At 47.0% G+C, this 22,290-nt stretch overlaps 1 protein-coding gene and 1 long non-coding RNA gene across 3 annotated transcripts in view; one reads left to right on the top strand and one right to left on the bottom strand.

Moving 5' to 3' along the window:
• The window catches only part of LOC111544448, a 42,630-nt gene extending 39,152 nt beyond the window's left edge, over positions 1 to 3,478 (top strand). The window contains exon 3 of the long non-coding RNA XR_002732162.1: positions 2,998 to 3,478. This is a non-coding gene — a long non-coding RNA (uncharacterized LOC111544448). The remainder of the gene's footprint in view (positions 1 to 2,997) is intronic.
• The window catches only part of CKMT2 (creatine kinase, mitochondrial 2), a 32,439-nt gene extending 10,453 nt beyond the window's left edge, over positions 1 to 21,986 (bottom strand). The window contains exons 1-5 of one of the 2 annotated variants that reach the window (XM_023214963.2): positions 21,931 to 21,986; positions 5,358 to 5,529; positions 3,755 to 3,953; positions 2,110 to 2,205; positions 1,388 to 1,609 (exon numbers count right to left, since the gene is read on the bottom strand). In XM_023214963.2, coding sequence (XP_023070731.2) covers positions 1,388 to 1,609; positions 2,110 to 2,205; positions 3,755 to 3,953; positions 5,358 to 5,509 — 669 coding nt within the window. In that variant the 5' untranslated portion in view covers positions 5,510 to 5,529; positions 21,931 to 21,986. The remainder of the gene's footprint in view (positions 1 to 1,387; positions 1,610 to 2,109; positions 2,206 to 3,754; positions 3,954 to 5,357; positions 5,530 to 21,930) is intronic. The other variant, XM_023214962.3, reaches the window with a different exon arrangement.
• Positions 21,987 to 22,290: the final 304 nt, after the last annotated feature.

Genomic DNA, 22,290 nt, shown 5'->3' with positions numbered 1-22,290 from the left:
CTATCCTGAAAAGGCTGGTCTACACACTGGTCATTCTCTGTTTCTAGCATTATTGCTTTATTATTTATTTCATTAAAAAGTATTAGAGATGTACAATAATGATCAATAAATAAAAATAGTTACCATTAATGCTGACTGTGCCAGGCTCTAGATTACAGGCTTTTATTTCCTTTAATCTTCACAACTCTATGAAATAAGTGTAATTATTCTATTTTATAAATGAAGAAAACAGATTCACAGAGATCAAACAACCTGTCCAATAGGATGGTTATAGGAAGTAGCAGAGTATAGATTGAAATCTAGACTTCTGTGACTCCCGAGCCTGTGCCTTTAACCACTGCAGTGTACTACTCCACATATCAAAATCAAAGTCAAAACTTTTTTTTTGCAATGTGTATACTATTTCTTGCATAGCTACACATGTACTCTACAGTGAGATATATTCAAATATGATTACACTGAGGTAAGAAACCAAGTGGATATGGGGAGAGGAGTCCTACAGTCTCTAAGTGGGAGAGATCAGAGACTTCAGCCAGGAGAGGATTGTGACCTGCCACTGCCCAGGGAGCACCATGTCCCTTAAGCAGGAAACCAGAGTGGCTACTTGAGGTAGAGGGGGGCTTGTTCTGTAACTGGGCAGGAAAATAGTTGGCCTGGTGGCCACAGAGACGAGGAGACTAAGGCCCATAGGCCATATAGTTGGCCTCTCTGGTTTGGAAATGGGGCATATTTCTTAGCATTTGCATCTTTTGAAATAACAAAATTTTGTGTCTGCTTTTTTTTAAGAGGTAAAAGTTACTTTTGAAAATGCTATCTTGTTTTAGCTCTGCTAAGATGAAAATAAGTAAGGGACTTGAGTTTTGTGCACCCTGGTGCCAGAGGGAAGCCATGGTGGACATGGTGGAAGCAACAGGAATCAACCCCACCAGGAAATGCAGAGGCTGACTCCACAAGAGTCAGGGCAGGCCTCCCACCTGGAATTTCCTTTCTAGATTTTCCTGGCTTCCAGGATTTTCTTTGGCTGTGATAATGGAAACCATCTTCTGGGCACAGACAGGACTTCCACACCTAACTGTTCCCATTTATCAACAAGCTAGGAGATCCTCCATTCATCTCCACCCTCCTATCCGTAGGCACCATCTCCTTATTGGAGTTTCCTATGCAGATTTTATCCATAGAATATTTCAGTGTTTGACAAGTACAATGTATGGCCTCATCCTTCTTCCTTATACTGAACAAGTAGATGCTCTTGGGCTGAGCCAAGGGGTGGAGCCCTGCAAGCTCCCGGCCAGGGTAAGGGCTTAAGCAGAGCACCAGGAGAGGCCTTCCTGTGCAGGTCAGAGCCCTTGGTCCAGTTCCTCTCCAGGGAGCCCCATCTGCTACTCACATCGATAAGCCGCTGCTGATCCTGCTCCGTCATCTCAGACAGTTTGTAGTAGCGGCCAGCCAGGTCCCCCTTGAGGCCCTCCAGGGCGGTGATGGCCACGTTCTCCACCTCCCTCCGCTCGGCCCGGGTGCAGGCGGGCGGCAGGCTCAGCCCACGGATGCTGCGGCCGGTGCGCACCCGAGAAGACAGCACATAATGCTCATCGAACTGCCCTTGGGTGATCTGCCAAGCAGAGTGTGGGGTCACTGCGGCCAGCCTCGGACCATGGTCCTGCCAGCCACAGTGGGTTCTAATCTGCTGATCCGCGGTTTCCCTGGGGACCCTCAGGCACTGTGCACGACTGCACAATCCATAAGTTGGATCCATTCTGGAAGTCTTGGGGCAGGGGCCTTCAACTAGTAAAGAGGAAAGCTGTTTTAAATGGTGTGGTCTGGGGTCCTTGAACGTCACTGGGTGGTTTGGGATGAAAAAGGGAGTAGCTTTAGGAAAGGTTTAAAGTTCCCAATGACCAACCCTTCCCTGGTTGTATTTATTTAAAAAAACAAAGACTTTGGGACCTTCCTAACCTTCTCTGAGGCCCTCCAGGGGGAAGGCTATGCCAGGGCAGTCAGTGCTTTCCAGGGGTATCTGACTCAGAGCGGGGAACCCCTCTCTCCAAGGCTCTTCCCCTTCGGCTCTGGAGTGCCAGCTTCGTGGGGAGGGAGAGGGAGGCTGGAGCTTACCTTGGATGCGTCCAGATCCGTTGTGTGCTTCATCACTCTGGGGTCGTAGCCGTTGTGTCTTAGTTTGATGACGGGGTCAAAAAGGTCAGCAAACACCTGCAGGAGGGAAGATGGGTGTTTCCTCTTTAATTGGTTCACCTACTATTCAAAGACCTTTCCATTCACTTGCCCCTTCTATCTTAAAAGCCAAAGTTGATGCCCTCCTCTGAAATTCTCAGGACTATCATGTAGGAAATGGATGTGAGAATGGATTGGTTAATAATAATAATAACAAGAGAGAAAGCCTTTTGGAGGCATCTTGCCCCTTGAGACAGGGTGGAGCTGGTGAGTTCTGTTATCTTAGCCTCCCCCTGAGTGATTCTACCAAAATCACTGCCATCAGACTGAGCAAGAAAATACTTATGGTTAGGAATTTAAGGAGTTTCCTAGATATGTTTGCCTTTGTGGGTTACAAGAAGCTACCTAATCAGAGGCTACACAGTTTTATGCTTAAGGGAAAGTCAGATTCTAAACATTAAGCTACCTATGAAATCTGTTGAAAACCTGGCTATGCCATAAGAAAAGTACATAGCAGCAGTTCGGGCAAAGCAGGGACCTCTCACCCTGTGCGGACCTTCCCCAGCCCAAACTATCTCGTGCAAAATATTTTCTATAAACAAAACCTCAGGCATGTCCTTTACGTTTAAAAAAAAATGTTAAAAGAAGTTGTAACAAAGCACCCAGCAGACTTTGGGAGCTGTGGGAAGTGGGGAGGGCTTTGGGTCCATAGAGCTACCGCTGGCTTGGGACCCAAACTAGACCTAGGGTTGTGCACTGCTGTACGTAAATGAGCCACCAGTCATGTTTATTCAAGATGGCTCCCTCTCTTCTGTATGGCTGCCTTTCTAGGGAACTGCCTTCAGCTCCCTGCAACAGAAGAACCCAAACAGGAGAACCCAAACAGGAGAACCCAAAAGGGTGGACCTGAAGGAGGAGGGCTGCAGGCATTTGCCTCAGCCGAGAGGCTGCTCTGTGGAGGGGACGCATGGTGGCTGAGCACTGTTCCAGCCGACCACCCTGTGCTTCAGCATTGAGGATGAGGATGCCGAGGTCATGGGATTTATCCAAGAGACTTGGTGAATTCAGTAGTCTGGGCTGCAGTGATTGTCTAATCAGTAATAGGAGAGAATTCAATAATAGAAGTAATAAGAGGAGAATTCCTCATACAATAGAAGTAATAAGAGGAGAATTCCTCATGTTCCTAAAGATACACTGAACCCTCCTCCCGACCCCCACCCAATAAAGCTCAGCCACAAACACATCAAGCTCCTAATGTCTTACTGGTGAATACACACCATTCGATTTTATTGTTTCTGTACCAACTCATCCCCTCGACAAGCTCAGAGTTCTGTCATGTAATTCATTCCTCCACAGGGAGGGATCTTAGCACAGCAGCAAGGGAAGCCTTGTCCCTGGGAAGCTATAGACCTCATTGTTTCAGAAAGCATTCCAGATGGTTCTGCTGGATTTGGCTTCCCTTTATGGGAGCCCTTCCTGAGAAGGTAGAAAGTTGGCCCCATAGAGAAGAAAAGGACCCAAGGACTGTGCAGTTCAATCATATCCAGAGCATCCCTCCCACCCTGGAACCAGCAGCCAATAGTTTTACCTCATAGGACTCCTCGTCACCAGCCACCATGCCCACAGTCTTTATGAAGGGGTGGCCAGGGTTGTCCACTCCAGTCTGGATGCACTGGTCCAGGGTGTAGCCGTTGGGCGTCACCTTGTTGCGAAGCTTGGCATAGATGGCGGGGGTGAGGCACTCAGCCATGCAGTTGTTGTGCTTGCGCAGGTCTGGGTAGTCTGCGCTGTGTGGGGAGGAGGGCAAGCTGTCAGCCAGCAGCCCCTGAGGAAAGGGGCCAATGGAAGGACTTGGTGTTTGCCTATCCTTCCACTAGGCTCCCTTCAGCCAGCAGGCACAGGGCTACTTGGCTAGAACTGCTCAGGAGTCATAAATGAAGACACCAGGTTTCAAAAAATGAGCAAGTTCCACGAGAGCAGGGACTTTGCCTTTTTGAGAACAGTCCCTGGCTATTGAAACCAGTGTTCAGTAAATATCTTCTGGAATAACAGAAATCAAATCGGGTGCTGTCTCACCCTGGGGTGTGTACTGATTGAGGAATAGGAGATTCAGGACCACCACAGCCTTAAACACAGGTCATGTCACCTCAGGAATTCCCCAGGTACATGGTGGTTGCTGGTGATTCCTTCAGAGATCCTGATTTCCGTAAGAGATAGTAAATGTCTCTAAGAGACACCTCAGTGGTTTTCCTCGTCTCTCATCCATACCTGCCGATGTGGAATTCTGCATGCCACTCGAACTCTGCTCAGCGCACACTATCTCATCCATGGCAGGGTTCCAAGGGCTGAGAAAACACGTCTATTTTCATCCCTCTCACGCCACTCCTCCACTTTCCATCTGCAGTGCCCTTTAGAGCTGACACTTAACAGTCAGTACTACGATACCCCTTTTTTCCAGAAGGAGGTAGAGCAGTGAGAGAGGCATGGGTCTGGAATTGGGGGGCCTGGATTTGCATTTGGCTGCACGAGCTATGTGAACTTGGGCACTGTTTAATTTTTCTGGGCCTTCATTTCATCACCAAAGGATCCTAAGATGAATAAGATACTCCATGTAAAGTGCTGGTCATACATGAAAGTGCTCCACAAATGTTAACTATCCCCATTATTACTATTCAACTAGACTGCAAGCTCTAAGCAAGAATGATGATGCTACACTTCTTTGTATACACCACAGGTCACTGGTTTAACGAGCCTCAAAATGATTTTCCGTGTTAGTCTTCCTCAAAAGCAAAAAGGACCCTTGCTAACAGTTTCCAGCAGGGGAAGGCATATTTCTTGCTGGTCTTTGAAGCTTTTCTGTGTTTGTGTTTGTTTTGTTTTGTTTTGTTTGAGATGGAATCTTGCTCCGTCGCCAGGTTGGAGTGCAGTGGTGCTATCTCAGCTCACTACAACCTCTGCCTCCCAGGTTCACGCGCTTCTCCTGCCTCAGGCTCCCAAGTAGCTGGGACTACAGGCGTGTGTCACTACGCCCAACTAAGTTTTTTGTATTTTTAGTAGAGATGGGGTTTCACCATGTTGGCCAGGATGGTCTTAATCTCTTGACCTCTTGATCCGGCCTCCCAAAGTGCTAGGATTACATGCATGAGCCACCGCGCCCAGCCTGAAGTTGTTTTAAAGTCAGGAGCCCTTACCTTGGAGGGAATAACCTGGGCTGCTCCCGGATCTTGGCACACACTTTCTGCCGGTTCAGCAGGTATCCAGTGGTCAGGGCACTGGTGCCCATGGTAGCAAACAGCAGAGAAGCATTGCGGCCAGTTAGCAACTTAGAAAAGATACTGGCCATCTTTCCTCTTGGATGAGTGTCTGGAAAGCAAAGAAGCTGGATTAGATAGCTACATAGGATGACCCTGAGCCACAGCATAGAGGTCAACAGGCAAGAGAACCGCAGGAGCCATAGCCTCTCTGTCCGGTTTTTCTTTCTCTCTCTCTCTCTGTGTGTGTGTGTGTGTGTGTGTGTGTGTGTGTGTGTGTGTGTTTTCTATTTCTTGCTTTGCTTTTTTCTTCATATTGCTTGGGAAAATCTGGGTAGTTTTAGACATTAATGTCTAAACTTCCTTAACGCCATGCCTTCTCTCTGTTAATATGATAAAAAAAATAACAGCAGAGGATGTCTTCTTCCAGCTATTTGACAGACCAGGTGCTCTTTTGAACTTCGCCACTGCATCACAACTAGACCCTGAACAGTATGGATTTCTGGACTTCTGAAAGGTAGGAGAAATTTCTGAGGACCACCCTGGAATAGGGGCTGACACTGGGATTCCCCCATTGAAGCAGGACCTTTGAAAGAGGCTGAAGTGGCACAAAGTCAGCAGACCCCAACTTCTGGCTCCTGCCTGAAGCAAGTCTAAAAGCTCTCTGAGGAAATTATATTCAGTTTAGGCCCTGGATTCCTACAGATTAAGATGAAACAATGAACTCCCAAAGATCGCCAAACACACAAGGAGGTACAGTGAATGAGAGTCAACAGAAGAAATAGCAGATGTAGACTGCTAATGACTGAAGATGCTGGAACTGTCAGACAATAATATCAGTAAGCCCTATATTGAATGTTTAAAGTGTGGAATCATAGTTATGAGCAAGCAACAAAAGACTGTTAAGAATGACCAAGCTGATTTGAAAGAACCAAATTGCACCACTCATTATGATGCAGCTGAACATAGAATGAACTGGAAGCTATATCTTAAGAAATTACTCAGAATGTAGCACAGAGAAATAAGAAAATGGAAAATAGATGTAAATTAAGAGATATGACGGATAGAATGTCAAGCTCAAATACACATTAAAGTGAAGTCCCAGAAAGACAGAATAGAGAAAACAGAGAAGTCAGATTTGAAGAGGAATGGCTGAGACATTTTTAAAACTGATAAAAGAATCCATGATTCAAGAGGTATAACATAATCTAAGCAAACAAAAAAGACAGTGACACCTAGACAGATAATGAAACTGCAGAATATTGGTGAAAAAGACGTGAAAAGCAGTCAGAAAAGACAATTTACTTACAAAGAAATGACAAACGAGCTGATTTTTTGATAATAGCCCAGGTAAATAATATTTTTAGAAGCAATAACTGTCAACCTAGAACTGGGGAACTAGTCTAACCATTTTTTCAAAAATGAGAGTAAAAAAAAATTGATAAAAAACAGATCAGTAACAAAGGAATTACTAAACTATATGCTTCAGAAAGAAAGGAAATGACAGCATAAGGAGAGAGCCTGAAATGCAAAAAATGGAGAAAACACATATAAATGTAAATAAGTATTTATATATTTATAATACAAATACCGAACTACCAACAAATGAAAAAGGATAAACATGCACAGACATTAGAAGGGCCAGTTAGCCCCAAGCAGGGAGCTGTGTTATGTGGCTCTTTGAGTAGAAAACAAAAGAGCAGGTAGTTCTCAGTACTCTCTATTTGATCTCCATGATGCCCAAATAAAGATTGTGTGGGCCCAGGATGGTGGCTCATACATGTAATCCCAGCACTGGGAGGCAAAGGTGGGCAGAGCACTTGAGGCCAGGAGTTTGAGACCAGCGTGGCCAACATTGTTTGCTATCTTTTAGTAGAGACAGCAAAACCTTGTCTCAGTTAGCTGAGTGTGGTGGCATGCACCTGTAGTCTTAGCTACTCAGAAGGCTAAGGCATGAGAATCATGACTTGATTGAGCCTCCGTGTTCAATCAATCCTCCTTGTTCAATCCTCCGTGGCTTGAACCCAGGAGGTGGAGGTTGCAGTGATCTGAGGTTGTACCACTGCAATCCAACCTGGATGACAGAGCGAAACTGTCTCAATAAATAAATAGATAGATAGATAGATAGATAGATAGATAGATAGATAGATAGTATGGATTTCCCTAACATTTGGAAGGCTCCCAAGACTCAGCTGCAAGATGCTCCAAGCTTAGATGGATTGATTGCTTCAAAGAACTTGATGATGTGTAAGGCTGTAGCTGAAAACCTGGGCCATCCAGTGAAGGATAAACAACAGCTCCTAATAGAACCTTCATTTGCAAGTCTCTGCTAAACCTGAATGTCCCAACTAAAAGCATCAAAGACCTTAAAAACATTTAAGAATGTTTATGTGTGCAAATAACAAATCAAGTCTCTTCTGAGTAGGGGTTACAGGATATAGGTTACAGGATAGCCCAGGAAATCAGATTATTAGTTCCTCTTCCATGCTAATATCTGCAAACAGTTCTTTCAATTCTAAAGCCAATTTCAATTCTAAATTAAGTTCCTAGGAGCACACAAGATAAATTGGTCATTTCTTGAAGTTGTCCTGGGGACTGGTAAAGACCAGCATTCAGTCGCATCATGTAAACTTCTTTGCTCCTGTACTAGAGTTCAGGTCCTCATGTCAGTATCCCTCCAAGAATAGATAATGGCTCTTCAGTGAGCTGCACCAGTGCTTCCTGGTCCTTGCCTGCAGCAGGCAACACTAGCATACATCTTTTTGGGCTATCTTATCTGCCATCACACCCTCAACTCCACTTTCTAACTGGAGGGAGGCAATGCTGACACTCTAGAGGTTTACTGTAGAACTCACCAAAGTGAAAGAAGCTTTGCCCAGATTCTTTCCAGGCAGTATGGGCCTAAACATAAGCCAGACATGGTCTTCCTAAGCTAACAGGAAGTATGTTTCTTTCTGGGATTGACCAGGGATGACCCAAATGTTTTGGTCTCTATTTTTTGTTCCTTAAATTGCCTGTCCACTGATGTGTTCAAGTCAGAGTCTGTTTGTGACGATAAATCTTAGGAAGCAGAGCCAAGAGGAAGGGGAGTGAATGGTCTCCATGTATAGCCCTGTGACCACTGGAGGTCTTCCTCCCTGCAAGGGTGATGTGTGAGTAGGCATCTGGCTCAAAATATTAATGTCTGAAGTGTCATCATATCCATATTTTAGTTCCTGGAAGGAACTAATTTATTCTAATTAATTTAGAATTTATTATTAATTTATTCTGAGTTCCAATACCGCCCTAATGTCTGAGCAACAAAGGATGATTCGTGTGGATAATCCTAGGGAAGCTTTGGTCGTGGCTAACAAAGCAATCTTGGAACTGAAATTCCTCGGTATCCTTGCTTTGATTCCTTGAAGAGAATTGATACAGACTCCAAGTTTTGTTGAAGCAAAGAATTCCTGCTTCCTTGACTGTTTTTCTCGCCAGGACACAAAGAGGTATTGAATTTCACTATTAAGACCTTAATTAGTAACCATGTTTGTGAAACTGAAACAAAGGTCTCGCTGAACAGGCTGGTGATCTGGCAATGGCTGTTCCATGCTCTCCAAAGACCCAGAATCAAGTCTTGCCATGAAATCACTTTTCTTCATGACTAAACTAAATCTCTCTTGTATGTTAAAAGTTAGTCTTTTAAAAGCTGTGCAGTCAGAACATTGCTTTGTCTTACATATTTCCCTGTTACCTGGCAGGCCCCAAATGTTACATAAGCATTCTCTGCAGCTGTAACCCCCACTCAGAAGAGGCTTGTTATTTGCACACATGATAACATGTGACATAAGTAAAGCTGGGAAGATGTTTGTTTGTAAGGGGTAATTTGTGTCTACCAAAGCAGATAGTATTTGGTTTTGCCTAGCTTCCAAACATGGTTTTATAAGTCAGTATATCTTGTGAAACCATTAGGACAAGAGTTTGGAACAAAAAGAAATCTCAGGCTCATTGCAAAGCTTTTTTAATGTTTTCAGTTCCCTCCATGTTCTGAGCATTATCATAACGTACCGAACTGTTCTGTTCAGAGACCACTAGGGAGAGAAGATGAGGAACCAGAGCAGCCAGGATGTTTCTCTCTGGGATAAAAGCTCAAGCATTCAGACACCCTCACTGTGGGCTCCACTTCTGTAGCCAGAAGGGATTGGAAACAGCAGGAGCATCTCACATACAGCTTGTAGGAAACACACATGTTTTCCCCAAATATTCATTTTTGCAGTTGGTCCTTGCTGGCTGATCCACCTTTCCTGTCAGCATATGGTGAGCAGTTCGGTGAGAGGACCACACTTCCAATCCTGGCAGGTACGGGTCCACAAGGACCCTTCTCCCAGGGAACGCTGGCTGCTAGATCTCACAAGGCTTAGGGAACCTGGCTTCTCAACTTCGCTGCTGCCTGTGTTTCTTCCCACCATCCCCTCCACTCTAATTGGCCCTGTTTTCCGGCCTCCCATCTGCCATTGTGCCCTTTCTCACAGGGATCCCAGAAAGTCTTAGATCAGTTACAGCCTGCGATTGGCTTCTAGCCCCAGTAGGAGGCATGGAATTCATCCATCAAGGAACTCTTTACTGAGAGCCTACTAAGTGTCAGGCATTGCACTAGGTAACAATGATATGAAAGTGAGCAAAAGAAACAGTTCTCTCCTGTGCGGGCTTCTAATTCATTTGTGGCAGACGGTTAAGAAACAAGAAAACAAAATCATAGGTGGGGATGAGTGCAAACAAGGGAATAAGCAGCATATTATTCCGAGAAAGGGTAAGTGATATCTACTTTTAAATAGGCTAGGCAGGGGCAGGGAATAGAACAGCAAAGCCTTAAAGCTGGACAGATCTGGACTCGCCCCAGGACAGAAAGGAGGTCGGTGGGCTGAAGCACAGGGAGCAAATCACAGTGGGCTTCAGGAAGGATGGAGGGGTGGGGTGGAAGGGAGCCAGGTGTGCAGACCCTGAGACCACCCTAAGGAGTCTGGATTTTATCCCTGCTTGCAAGCAGGAGATGAGCTGAGCTCATTTTATGAGTTACAGGGGCAGCTCTGGCTGCCAGTGGAGAATAGTTTAGAGGGACATGTGCAGAATGCAAGCAGAGAGAGCAGTCAGAGGCCCTAGAGGTGGTCCTGGTGAGAGATGAGGTGCTGAGACCCAGGTGAGTCAGCGAGGATGAGGAAGAGAATGTATTTGCAGTCTATTCTGGGGCAGAACTGACAGGTCTTGCTAATGGTTTGGAAATGAAAGAGAAAATCGGGGATGCCTGAGATTTCTGGTCTACAGTTGGGTGGGTGGTGAGAGCCTTAGGTATTGGGGCCCACTGGTTGGGGAGCAGTTGGAGGGCAGAGTGTTGCTGGCAGATGTGGATGATCTGTGTGGTGGCCCCAGGCCCCTTGCACCACAGCCGCTGGGACTCTTCACAGCTCTGGCCCTGCTGCGCTCTCTGCCTGATCCCCAGCTGCCCCATCTCAGCTTTCCCATCCCGCTGGCTCCTGGGACTCTTTCAAAGGCTTTGTAAGACCTACAGTGAAGGCCTGGCCATCAGTCCCCATTGCTGCCCAGCACCACCACAGAGACTGCTATACCCAGTGATGACATCGTGCCCTAAGAATTTCCCCACATTCTCTTCAACACCCAGACAACCTCCGATGTAGCTGCTCTCTCAGGCCTTCAATGTACATCTCCACCCAAATGAGTAATATTTGCATTACAAGGAGGAAAGGAGAGAGGGAACCATTGGGTACCTGCTATACCAGGCACATTATATGCTATTGTCCCTGTTTTCCAGATGAAGCCAGATTCAGAGAAGGTATAAGTGATATCTACTATCTGTGAAGTTAAATGACTTGTCCAGGCTTATGCTGCTAGGGAGTGACAGAGAGAGAATTTGAATGCACACCTATCTGACTCCACCTTTCATGTTCTTTCCACATGGCCAGCAAGCTCCGCTGTCCCACCTCACACTTCTGGGAGGTGGCTACCCCCTCTTTCTACCCCACTTTCTGGATCTTGACAAGGGGTTCTGCCCTGCCCCAGCTGTCAAAGCCTGCGGCAGCTGCCAAAAAACCTCAACACAGGCGTACTTTGGACCTCCATCATGTGTTGACGTCACAGATGCTGTACCAGGCATTTGACTCCTTGATCTAAAGCCAGGATTCCTGGCCAACATGGCGAAACCCCATCTCTACTAAAAAACAAAAATTAGCTGGGCGTGGTGGTGGGCACCTGTAATCCCAGCTACCTGGGAGGCTGACGCAGGAGAATTACTTGAACCCGGAAAGCGGAGGCTGCAGTGAGCAGAGATTGTGCCTCTGCACTACAGCTTGGGCTACGGAGTAAGACTGTCTCAAAAAAAAAAAAAAAAAAAAAAAAAGTAGTGAGGGGGATGCATGCCCACACAAAGGAATCCTGACGGAGGAACAATGGCTTGGTCCGTTTCTCCTCCTGTGTAGCACTGTGATAAAGGAACACCTTTCAGGTATGTGCCTTGATGGAGCCAGTGGGTGGAGGAGGAAGGGCAGTGAGAGGTGTGAAGACAAACCGCTGATACCCTCATGTATCATTACAGTGGCGCCCTTTGGGAGCCTGCTATGGTATACTCGTCCACTCGGGGAAGAGGAAGTCTCTTACCCACAATTTCGTCTTCAAAATTGAAATTCCTTTGGGCAGAGCCTAACAGAGTTGCCTCGTTTCATGTAACTGTAGCATATGTAGTGTAGAAGCTCCAGCATGTTTTCGAGGCAGTCTGAAAGCTCTTTCTGGAAATGCCAGGCAGATGACATCTGTGTCTGATTTTACTTTGTCTTACAACCAGGCTAAGACCTCCAGCAGCATCAGACTGTCGAACTGCTCAGGTCAAGGCAGACAGGTAGAAACGCCCACATAGATAGCGGTTACTCATTTCAAGAACACAGAGGACATGCTGGGTCCCTCCCCTTACCCACATCTGCCAAGCATAGAAATCAAGGCAACATTCTCAGTCCCTTTAAGGGAAGTTCCAGGTACCTAGCTAGTCCTACAACCAGCAATTAGGGAAGTTAATGAATAACCTGCTAAACAAGAAGATAATAACTTAAAAGCCACCCCAAGTCAGAGCCACAAAATGATTCCCTGCAGAAACTAAAGACAGCATCTTGACATATGCCCTTGCATTGCTTTTCAGAAACCAATTCCCACACCAGATGGAAAATGCGGACCACTGTCATAGACCTCAGAAAGACTGAAACCAAAAAATAGATAAGGAAGTTCCAGACATTCCCTAGCTCTTAACTCATTATGGATACCCCCTCACTCCTGCTTTAAAAACCCTTGCTTATAAGCTAGCAGGGAGCTCAGGTGTTAAGCGCTAGGTACCCATTCTTGCTTGGCACCCGGCAATAAACGCCTTTTTCTCACTACAAATCCCAGCATCAATGTTTGGCTTTTTTGGCATGCTGGGCGACCAGAACCAACCCCTTCTTTGTGTACTTGCATCCAACTCTGATGAGCCTATGTATGTCAAGCTGGTCGAGGCCCTTTGTGCTGAACACCAAGTCAACCTAATTAAGGTTGACGACAAGAAACTAGGGGAATGAGTAGGCGGCCTCTGCAAAATTGACAGAGAGGGGAAACCCTGTAAAGTGGTTGGTTGTAGTTGTGTAGTAGTTAAGGACTATGGCAAGGAGTCAGACGCCAAGGATGTCATCAAAGAGTACTTGAAACACAAGAAATGAATAAATCTTTGGCTCACAAACCCCACAAACTTTTGAACGAAATCTACTTATATGATGTGACATACATTTCTTTCAGACATGGATTTTGAAATCCTATCAATAAAAGCCACCAGGTGAGACTGTCAAGTCTGGTTTTGAGCATGTACCTGCTTTGTTTTCTGATATCTGCAAATTAGGGTGACCCAGTGCAGGCTCCTGACATTTTGACCATGACAGGCTGTCTGAACCCTGGGAGCTCGTTGTGCCCATCCTCAGAGATGTCCGTGTGTGACACAGCAGAGACTACCCCAGAGATAACAGATGAAAGCCAGCAGAGTACAAGGCATAAATGTGCATGTCCTTCTGTTTCTTTTTTTTTTTTTTTTTTTTTTAAGGGGTTCTGACTGAGCAGGCAGATAGGGAAGGAACTCAGATGACGAGCAAGTGCTGGGTGTTGGGGAAACAATTTAAATTTCCTACCACCCCAGAATTTCCTCTCCATAAAATATAGGAGAGAAAAAAAATTTTATTATTGAATAAACATGAAACTAGTGATGCGTATCTTTAGCATTCTGCTAAGGAGATTGCAAAGACAGAAAGACATCCCACCCTTTTATATAAGCAAGCAAATAGGACCCATTCATTACATACATGTTCTCTAACTCAAGTAAGAGGACATGACAGCACCATTTGTCAAGCATAATTCCTCCTAAATTCACCTGGTAATTGGGGTGGCCATTTGTGTTCACTAATTGCCTTTCTCAAAAGGAAAAATGAAACTGAAGTCTCTAGGACAGCAGGTAGTTTTACAACTTGGAGCCAGGTGCTTAAATGAAACTACTACCCACTGCCCTCCCACTGACAGTGGGACGTAGGGAGCCATCTTCCTTGATGTCTACATTTTCAAAGAGATGGCTTCCAGACCCTTGCAGGAAAAGAGTCCTAGGTTGTAAAATCGACTGGAGACTTACTTAGCTTTTTAAAAGATTTATATACATTTCAAAAGGGCAGCAAAATAATTTACAAGTTTTCTAAAGGAAATGCTCTAAGGAAAAGGAAGAAGCTCTTCCACTTTTTGCATGGGCTTGTGGGGGTAACATTCTGGAATTCACGAGGAGCATGAATTGGTTTCCTCCCTCCACGCGCTGGAGGGCACAGTGTATGAAGCTTAGCAAGGCTCCAGTCGGGTGGACAATCACTGGGAATTCCACGCATCAAAGGGACAAGGGACAATCACTGGGTCCATCCTATACTTCAGAGGGACAAGACCCAATGAATGTAGAACTGGGCCACAGTTTCTCTTGGTTCTCAAAGCACGCTGGCCCACACATGATAGGTTATCATTAAATGTCTGGTGAGTGAGTGAATGAATGTCAGGAGCCCGACAGACTTTAGAGGTTATTTACCTCAGCTGAAATTCAGGCATCCCTTTCCCTAGGCTCTCCTTAAATACCAGCAGTGCTGGGGATCCCACCACTTGCCAAAGCAACCCATTTTACTGGATAACTAATTATAACATTTTTCATATCTCAATAAGGAGAGAAAACAAAATCAGAGTACTTTCAAGGGCAAGGTACTTTTTTCAAAACAATCCCAAGAAGCAAGTATCCCATGTCACAGAGGAGGGAACTCAAAAACAGAGACTTTAACTAACAGCCCAAGGTCACACAGCTAAAGGGAAATCACATGTATCGCGTGTTCTGCATCAGGCACTCATTTAAATAAAGATTCTTTCACTCACTAGGGTTTACCGTACAAGTATTACAGCATGTCTAGATGGGGTCAACCCCTTTGTCTCCCAAGGAATGGAGCTGCCAGAGAGTTCTAGCTGCCTCAGATGCTCCCTGATCTCTCAGGAATGCTGAGTGTTTTCTCTCAAGCAGGGTTTCCACAGGCGAATGCCGAGGGGAGGCTAAGTATGGGGCCAAAATGCCCACAGCACATAGGTGTCCTTCCAGGTAGCACTGAGGGGAAGCAGAACCAGGGGATGGCCCTTGGGGCCTTCCTTCGCAGGAACACCACTCACCACAGAGTTACAGGCGATCAGTGGGTCATGTGAGTCAAGGGCAAGTGAGTGAATGATACTGATATGCTTCAGGTAGGGAGAAGCCATGGTGGGCAGCATTGGAAGGAGGGGAAAGAGGCGGCAAGGAGAGGGTGGAGATAGTATTTGTCTACTTACTCATCTGATGACTACCTACTGTGTGGCAGTTTTTCCAGTCCTTAGTCTGAGGAAAAACCCTATGGGCTGAGCACTGGGTTCTATTAGTTTTATGAGTATTACTCCATTTAATCCTCACTACAGACCCAGGAAGTAGATGCTCGTGTTATTCCCATTTTACAAGTGAGCAGATGCAGGGAGAGAAAGGCAAAATAACTCACCCAGGACCACACAGTTTGTGAGTGGCAGCGCTGGGATTCTGGCCAGCAGTCATAGTCCACACTCAACCAGGGCCCTCTGCTGGGCAACTAGAAATTGTGTGTGATTTGTGGTCTACTTGGGGAGCCAGAGCCTGTTGGGGGGTTCTGGGAGGGCATGGTCGGCTATGGGACAGACCATTCAGCGATGTTGTTTGAGGAGCCTTGTCAGGTCTTAACCATACCAAAGCATTGTATTGCATGCCTACACCTGCCCTGGGACTAGGACCAGGTCACACACTGCACAGGATTCCAGTGGAAACAACGAATAGACCCCTGCACACCCATGTGCGTCAATGGAGGACTATGGATGCTGTGTGCCCCCACTCCTCCCTCCCAACAGCTGCTTTCCAGGCATCTTCCAGCTGGGGAAATGGCCCTTGCCCTCAGCCCACAGCAGACTTAGCCTACCCTTGAATGCTGCTGAAAAACAAGGACTAAATGTGTCCCCTGTTCTATTCCTAGTCCAGATTCTTAAGGATGAGGACACAGCATCCTGGGCCACTGTCACTAATACAAATTTGCCTCTGAGGGACTCTATGAAAGATAATTCTACTGAAATTTGGTGAGTTGAATTAAGCTAGGAGTGTGCCTGGAATTTGTGGTGGCCACCTACCCTAGAGGGCCTCAAGGAAAACCAAGGTTCAGGACAATCCTGACAGATTCTAGAGTCTAGAGCAGAACACCTGTTCTACCAGGGATGGATTTGAACATGGCAAGGCCAACCACCAAGTTCATGGCCTGTGTACAGCAAAGATTATGTTACATCCTGAGAGCTAAGCCTGGAAGCTCTTTCATCCATCTGTTTGTCCATCCATCCAACCATCCATCCCTCCATCTGCTCAACACATGTTAGAGAATCAATCCCTGTGTCAGATACTGGGGCTGCCCTCAAGGAGCTTTTATCAAGTTCAGGGTACAGCCTGGTAGGGGAGACAGATCACTGTAAAAACCTACCACTATAATGCAAAGGACAAGAGCAAAAATAGTAAAGAGGAGAGAAGACCCAAATTTCCCTGGTGGGTCAGAGAGGGCTTTCTAGAGGAAATGAAAAATCTTTGGGGCTATCACTTCACCTCATCCGGTGGATAAAGGGAGGACTTTCCAGATACAGTGGACAGAATGTGCAGAGGCAGGAGCCATGAGTGGCAGAGGCAGGGCAAGGACTAGCTGAGACAGGCTGGAGCCGAAGTACGATGGCACTGGAGCCATAGCCAAAGGAACAAACTGTGAGACCTGGGACTTGAATTTGGAGGCGGTGAAAAGTGACAACAAGGTTCCTCGCAGAAGAGTGATTTTATTCAACTTATGGAAGGTTGACCCCAGACCAGTGCTGCCGAAGTGTGGTCTGTGGGCTGTTAGCAGTTCATGACGACGTAAGTACAGGAATTGAGAGTAAGCATTTAGAACACCTACAGCGCTTTGATAGTCATTTTACTTTTTAAATTTTGAGCCGGCATTTTGCATGCCTGTGTATTCTACCTTTTTTTTTTTTTTTTTGAGACAGAGTCTCACTCTGGCGCCCTGGCTGGAGTGCAGTGGCGCTATCTCTGCTCACTGCAAGCTCCGCCTCCTGGGTTCAGCCATTCTCCTGCCTCAGCCTCCCGAGTATCTGGGACTACAGGCGCCCGCCACCATGCCCAGCTAATTCTTTGTATTTTTAGTAGAGACGGGGTTTCACCGTGTTAGCCAGGATGGTCTCGATCTCCTGACCTCATGATCCGCCCGCCTTGGCCTCCCAAAGTGCTGGGATGACAGGCGTGAGCCACCGCGCCCGGCCTTCTTCTGTGCTTCTAATAGTTGCACTTTATCACGTTTTACAAATGTGTGGGTCTGCTATGGATTAGAGAAGAGATTTTGCCACAGATAAAATCTGTGTTGAGAAGCCCAGCACTGCCACTCAACAAATGCTGGTGCATTCAGATGGTGAAACATTCTGCAGCTATTAAAGGAGTTAAAACTGCCTCCACTTACCTGGATACCCATCGGTGACACCCTTTTAGGTTAAAAGGAAAAGAAAAACTTGCTTAGAACTGAATATGAGTGGTTGCAATTTTGTAGCGATGATGTATGTACATATACATTTTCATATATTTGTATGAACATAAAAGTTTTGAAGAATATTCATCAAACTGCTAAAAGGGTTGCTTCAGAGTAACAGACTTGGAGAAGGCAGATTCATTTTCTCTTAATGGAACTCTGTATTATATCATTTGTAAAAATAAGCATGTGTTACCTTTATGATAAAAAAGTAAAAACCTAAAAAAGAAAATTTTGATGTGTGTTAAAATTTTGCATTTCTAGGCTCCACCTTTTTGAATGAGTCTCTTCAAGAATGGGGCCCTCACATGTATAGTGAGAAAAAGCTCCCGGATTACAGGATGTTACCAGGCCCCGCTAGGTGTAGGAACGCTGCATGGTGCCCACCTGAGCCTCAGCGGCTCCTCCCCATCATGGGCATGATGAGGTCTCCCTGTGGGGTGTTGTGAAGACGACGGGACAGGCTGCAGTAGGCACTGAATAAATGTGAGTCCCTTCCCTTGATGACCCTAAGGCTATGGGATCATCATCACTCCCACCCTGAAGCCACACCTGATTACTGCAGCCAGCACTCGGCCTGCCCCTTTCTGAATGCTTTTTGATTTTAGCTTACATTTTTAGCATTTAAATGTTTCATTTAATTTGAGAAAGAGTCTTGCTCTGTCACCCAGGCTGGAGCGCCGTGGTGCGATCTCGGCTCACCGCAGTCTCCACCTCCCGGGTTCAAGCGATTCTCCTGCCTCAGCCTCCCAAGTAGCTGGGATTACAGGTGCCCACCACCACATGTGGCTAATTTTGTACTTTTAGTAGAGATGGGATTTTGCCATGTTGGCCAGGCTGGTCTCGAATTCCTGACCTCAAGTGATCCACCTGCCCTCCACCACAGCTGGCTTCATTCAATTTGTATTTTGTATCTCTGCAGTCAAGACTTCAAAGGTGTCTATCACATACTTTCAGATCTACTGATCATCTTCTGAAAACCAACATCAGGGTTCACAAAATGGATTTAACCAGTTGGGCTCCCCAGTTCTTCTTCCAGACTCGACCCCTCCAACAGTGTCTCCAATGACTTCTTGGCATCACCAAACAGGTCCTTCACTTTGCCACCTCTGAGCCTTTGCTTGAGTGTTTTCTTTTACCTGGAATATCCTGTACACCAACTGAGTCAAACCTTCTGTCTTCTTTTTGAACTAACATTTATGAGCTCCTATCATGAGCCATGCGCTATGCAAGGGACCTTACAAACACTATCAGTCTATGTAACAATCCTGCCAAGTATGCTTTATTTTGTGCATGGGGAAACTGAGGCTCAAGAGAAGTGACCTGCCCCAGGTTTCAGTACCAGCACACTAGTTGAGCTGGGATTTGAACCCAGGTTTGTCTTTAGCCCTGGATTCAGCTTCCTTGCAGACCCCAGCACCTCACATACAGCCCTGCACTGACCAGCAGTTGGAGGGAACCCACCCTTGTGGCTTAAAAGCTGTGGTGCCACAGGTCATTCCACTTGGTCACACCCTGAAGACCGTAGAATTGCATTTACCACAGCAGCTCCTGCGTACAGGATTGTCACCTCAGGGCACATCACTCCTCCTAGAGTTGCAGATTATAAACTCGTTCTCTTTCCCTGTCCTCAGGCCCCTGCTGAAGTAGCCCAAGTGCCAGGGATATTTCTGCCCGCTCCACTCTGACCCTAGCTGCTCCATGTGCCTGCCAGGCCTTGCTAGGGATGCTGTGCCAGTGTGAGGAGGAAGGGAGTCTCCAGCTTTCACCCCATAGAAGCTGTCTGCCTCAGTTTCCCTAACCTGGAACACCGCTATGACTCCTGAATTGAAAAACATTTACAGCATCTAGGCTAAAATTAGCAGAATACCTGGGCTCCAAGCCAGGGAGATTTGGGGTGATGGGAAGGTGCAAGAGCACAGCCAGAGAGAACCAAAAGCCATAATATCCTGTTTGTTCCTACACTACCCTCCCCACTAAAAAACAAGGACAGCTGCATCAAGCCCTTTTGTTAAGTGGCTACAAGCTGCACATTTCTTGGTCCCAGGCAGGCATACCGGGAGTTCAGATCCCGGTCTAATGGTCTTCTCTGGTTCTGTGACATCCTGGAAAGTGAAAGGGAGGCCTTGGGTTCTGTCACTGCCTCCAGCCTGAGCCCGCTGCTCTTCCTGGGCTTCCCGGATGGACCATGTCTGCCTTTCTGCTGACTCAGACTTGTTTCTGGTCCAGCCATTCAGTGTCCCTGTGTCTGAACTCCTCAGCCAGAGGGCAGGTGGAAGGCCAGGAGGAGGACCACATGTCATCTTTCCATCCAGAGAGCTACCCCAAAACAGAGGACGTCCTTGGGCTTGGACCAGCTCCACAGAACACACTGAACAAATTCTCACGATGCCAGGCTCCTAGGCCAGCAGAAAATGCCTCTCCCCTCCCAGTTCTAAGACAGCAAAGGGTTTACGTTACCTCACAACCACTGGGTACACAGCCAACCTTAATGGGCACTCTTGGCATCACTGATCTACTCAGCAAATAGTCCTAGGCAGGAGATATTTAGAATCCTACTCCGTAAAACAGGCCTTTCCCAGGCCGCCTGTGATGAAGGCATGGAACTATTACCAGACTTGTCTCTCAAGGGGTAAATTGTTTTCAAGAAACAGGAAGGTAGGAGCCATCTAGTCCTTTTAAGTGCTGTGAAGAAGTGGGCTGCCTTCTTCCCCGCCCAAGGGAGGGAGTCTCTGAGACTTCCCAGGCAGGGTTGGTGTGACCTCCAGCAGTCACCTTCAGCATGGGTTGCTGCTGGATTCCTGGCTGTGGGCAGGAGCTCCGAGAATGCTCGACACAGGCTCTACGGGGCTTCCTTTGGGAAGACAAATGGAGCCTGCTCTAGACTATGGCAGAGATGGAGGCCCAGGGCCTCTGAGCTAGGGGCAAAGTCAGTCCCCCTCCTGTGTCCGAAACCCCAGGACTCCTCATTCTGTATAGCACTCCCCCAACCCATGGTTTCCTTAGGAAAACTGACCTGGCTATGGGCCATTTCCTTATGAGGTGATTTGGTCATGAGGCTGGCAGAGTCCATGGGGTGGATGTGGCACTCCTGTGCTTTGCTGGGACAGTGCCTTAACCCACAGGCATGATTAACTCCAAAGTCTGGGGTCTTTGGAGAAGGTGCCTATCAACGCAGAGGAAGGTGAGGTGCTCACACCGCCAAACAAGGCCCAGAGCCTCCTGGAAGAGCCTGTCAGGAAGCCTCAGGCCACATGCTGTGGCCGTGCTCACCTCCCTGAGAGGATAGACAGAACAGACCAAGGACACGAATTCAGAACAGAGAAAATGTGAGAGCCGTAGACAGGAAAAGCAGCCGTTCTGGAAACAGCGCACTGGTGTACCTAGTGTAACCTTGTCCTGAGGGCACTAACTGCCCCTCACTTGACTCGGCTGACACTGTGAGGGGTCACGAGCCTGGCAACACTTTCTGAAAGGTCTAATGGGCGGCACTGAGGAGACCTAAAGGTTTTGCTCTGTTTGTCAAATGTCACTCTTCCTCACATTCGGAGGAGAGCATTTGAAGGCAGACCACTTGAGGGACAAGAACAGGACTGATTTTAACCCCAGGACTACCAAGCAAGCAAGCTAGCAAAGAATGGGCCTCTGCCCAGGTGCAACACATGGGGCCAATTCCACAGGTTTTTGTTGTTTTTTTAAATTAACCTCCAGTGGGAAAGGTAAGGATGGCAGGGAGGGGAGATAGTTACTTGGCTCATTATCAATGTATTAATGTTAGTGATGGCAAAACTGAATCTCTAGCAGTACTATTTGCCAGTTTAAACTGGGCCTGGCTATTGGGCTTATTAGTAAATAGCTTCTCAAAATTTTAATTGTCTAGTTAGTTCATCCCAAGTCACTGATTTACACGTCTTTGGAGACTGAGACTACTGGGGAAAAACATTCCCAGAAATCAGTGGATTAGACTCTAAATTACAAGGGAAAGACATTTGAAGTTTAAAGTTGTCCCAAACTTAGCGTCAAAATACAGCCTTTAGATTTTTTTTTTTTTTTTTTTTCCAAATCAAGAAAAATTCCTGATTCACTACCAAAAAGAAACCCTGCAGGCAGCGTGCTGATTTGTTCTGCTCCTGGTGCTGAGCTGCTCCCACCTGTGGGCAGGGGGGAGGGGGCGCTTCGGCCAAGGGCTGGCGCTCTGCTGGCTTTAGCGAGTCACCATTGCCTCCTCGCCGTCAGCGTCCTGACAGGGTCCCGGTCCACAGCCCTGCATCCACTCCTCCAAGGCCCTTCACACTGGCTCTAGCCATGACCCCTCTTTGGAGGAATAAAGCAGAGTTTCACGGACTCACCGACCTTGAAGCCGGAGTCTCCCACGTCCTGCCGAGCGCACACAGCCAAGAAGTGTATGTAGGGCGAGCTGGCCGGGCCGGCCAGGAAAAGCCTCCCTGGCGGGGCGGGGCCAGAGGACCTCGCCAATCCCAGCGCAGACCTCCGGGCGCACCGGCCCCCACAGCTGTACCTTTGAAGGCAGGCCCCTGGGCGCTTGGCTCTTTATAGCACCTGCCCTTTCTCTGAAACGTAAAAGGAGGAGCCAATCTTGCTCTCCAGGCCTGGTCCTGAAGGCTCCTCTGCCAGGGCTCTGGATCTCAGAATGGAAGGCCCAGCGGGTGAAATTGCGTATCTGTTGGGGGATTTGTTTCCCTCTTCTC

Source organism: Piliocolobus tephrosceles, chromosome 4, assembly GCF_002776525.5.
Source record: "Piliocolobus tephrosceles isolate RC106 chromosome 4, ASM277652v3, whole genome shotgun sequence".
NCBI classification, from domain to species: Eukaryota; Metazoa; Chordata; class Mammalia; order Primates; family Cercopithecidae; genus Piliocolobus; species Piliocolobus tephrosceles.
Note: the sequence above shows the minus strand (reverse complement) of the source record. Positions and strands in the feature narration are given on the sequence as shown.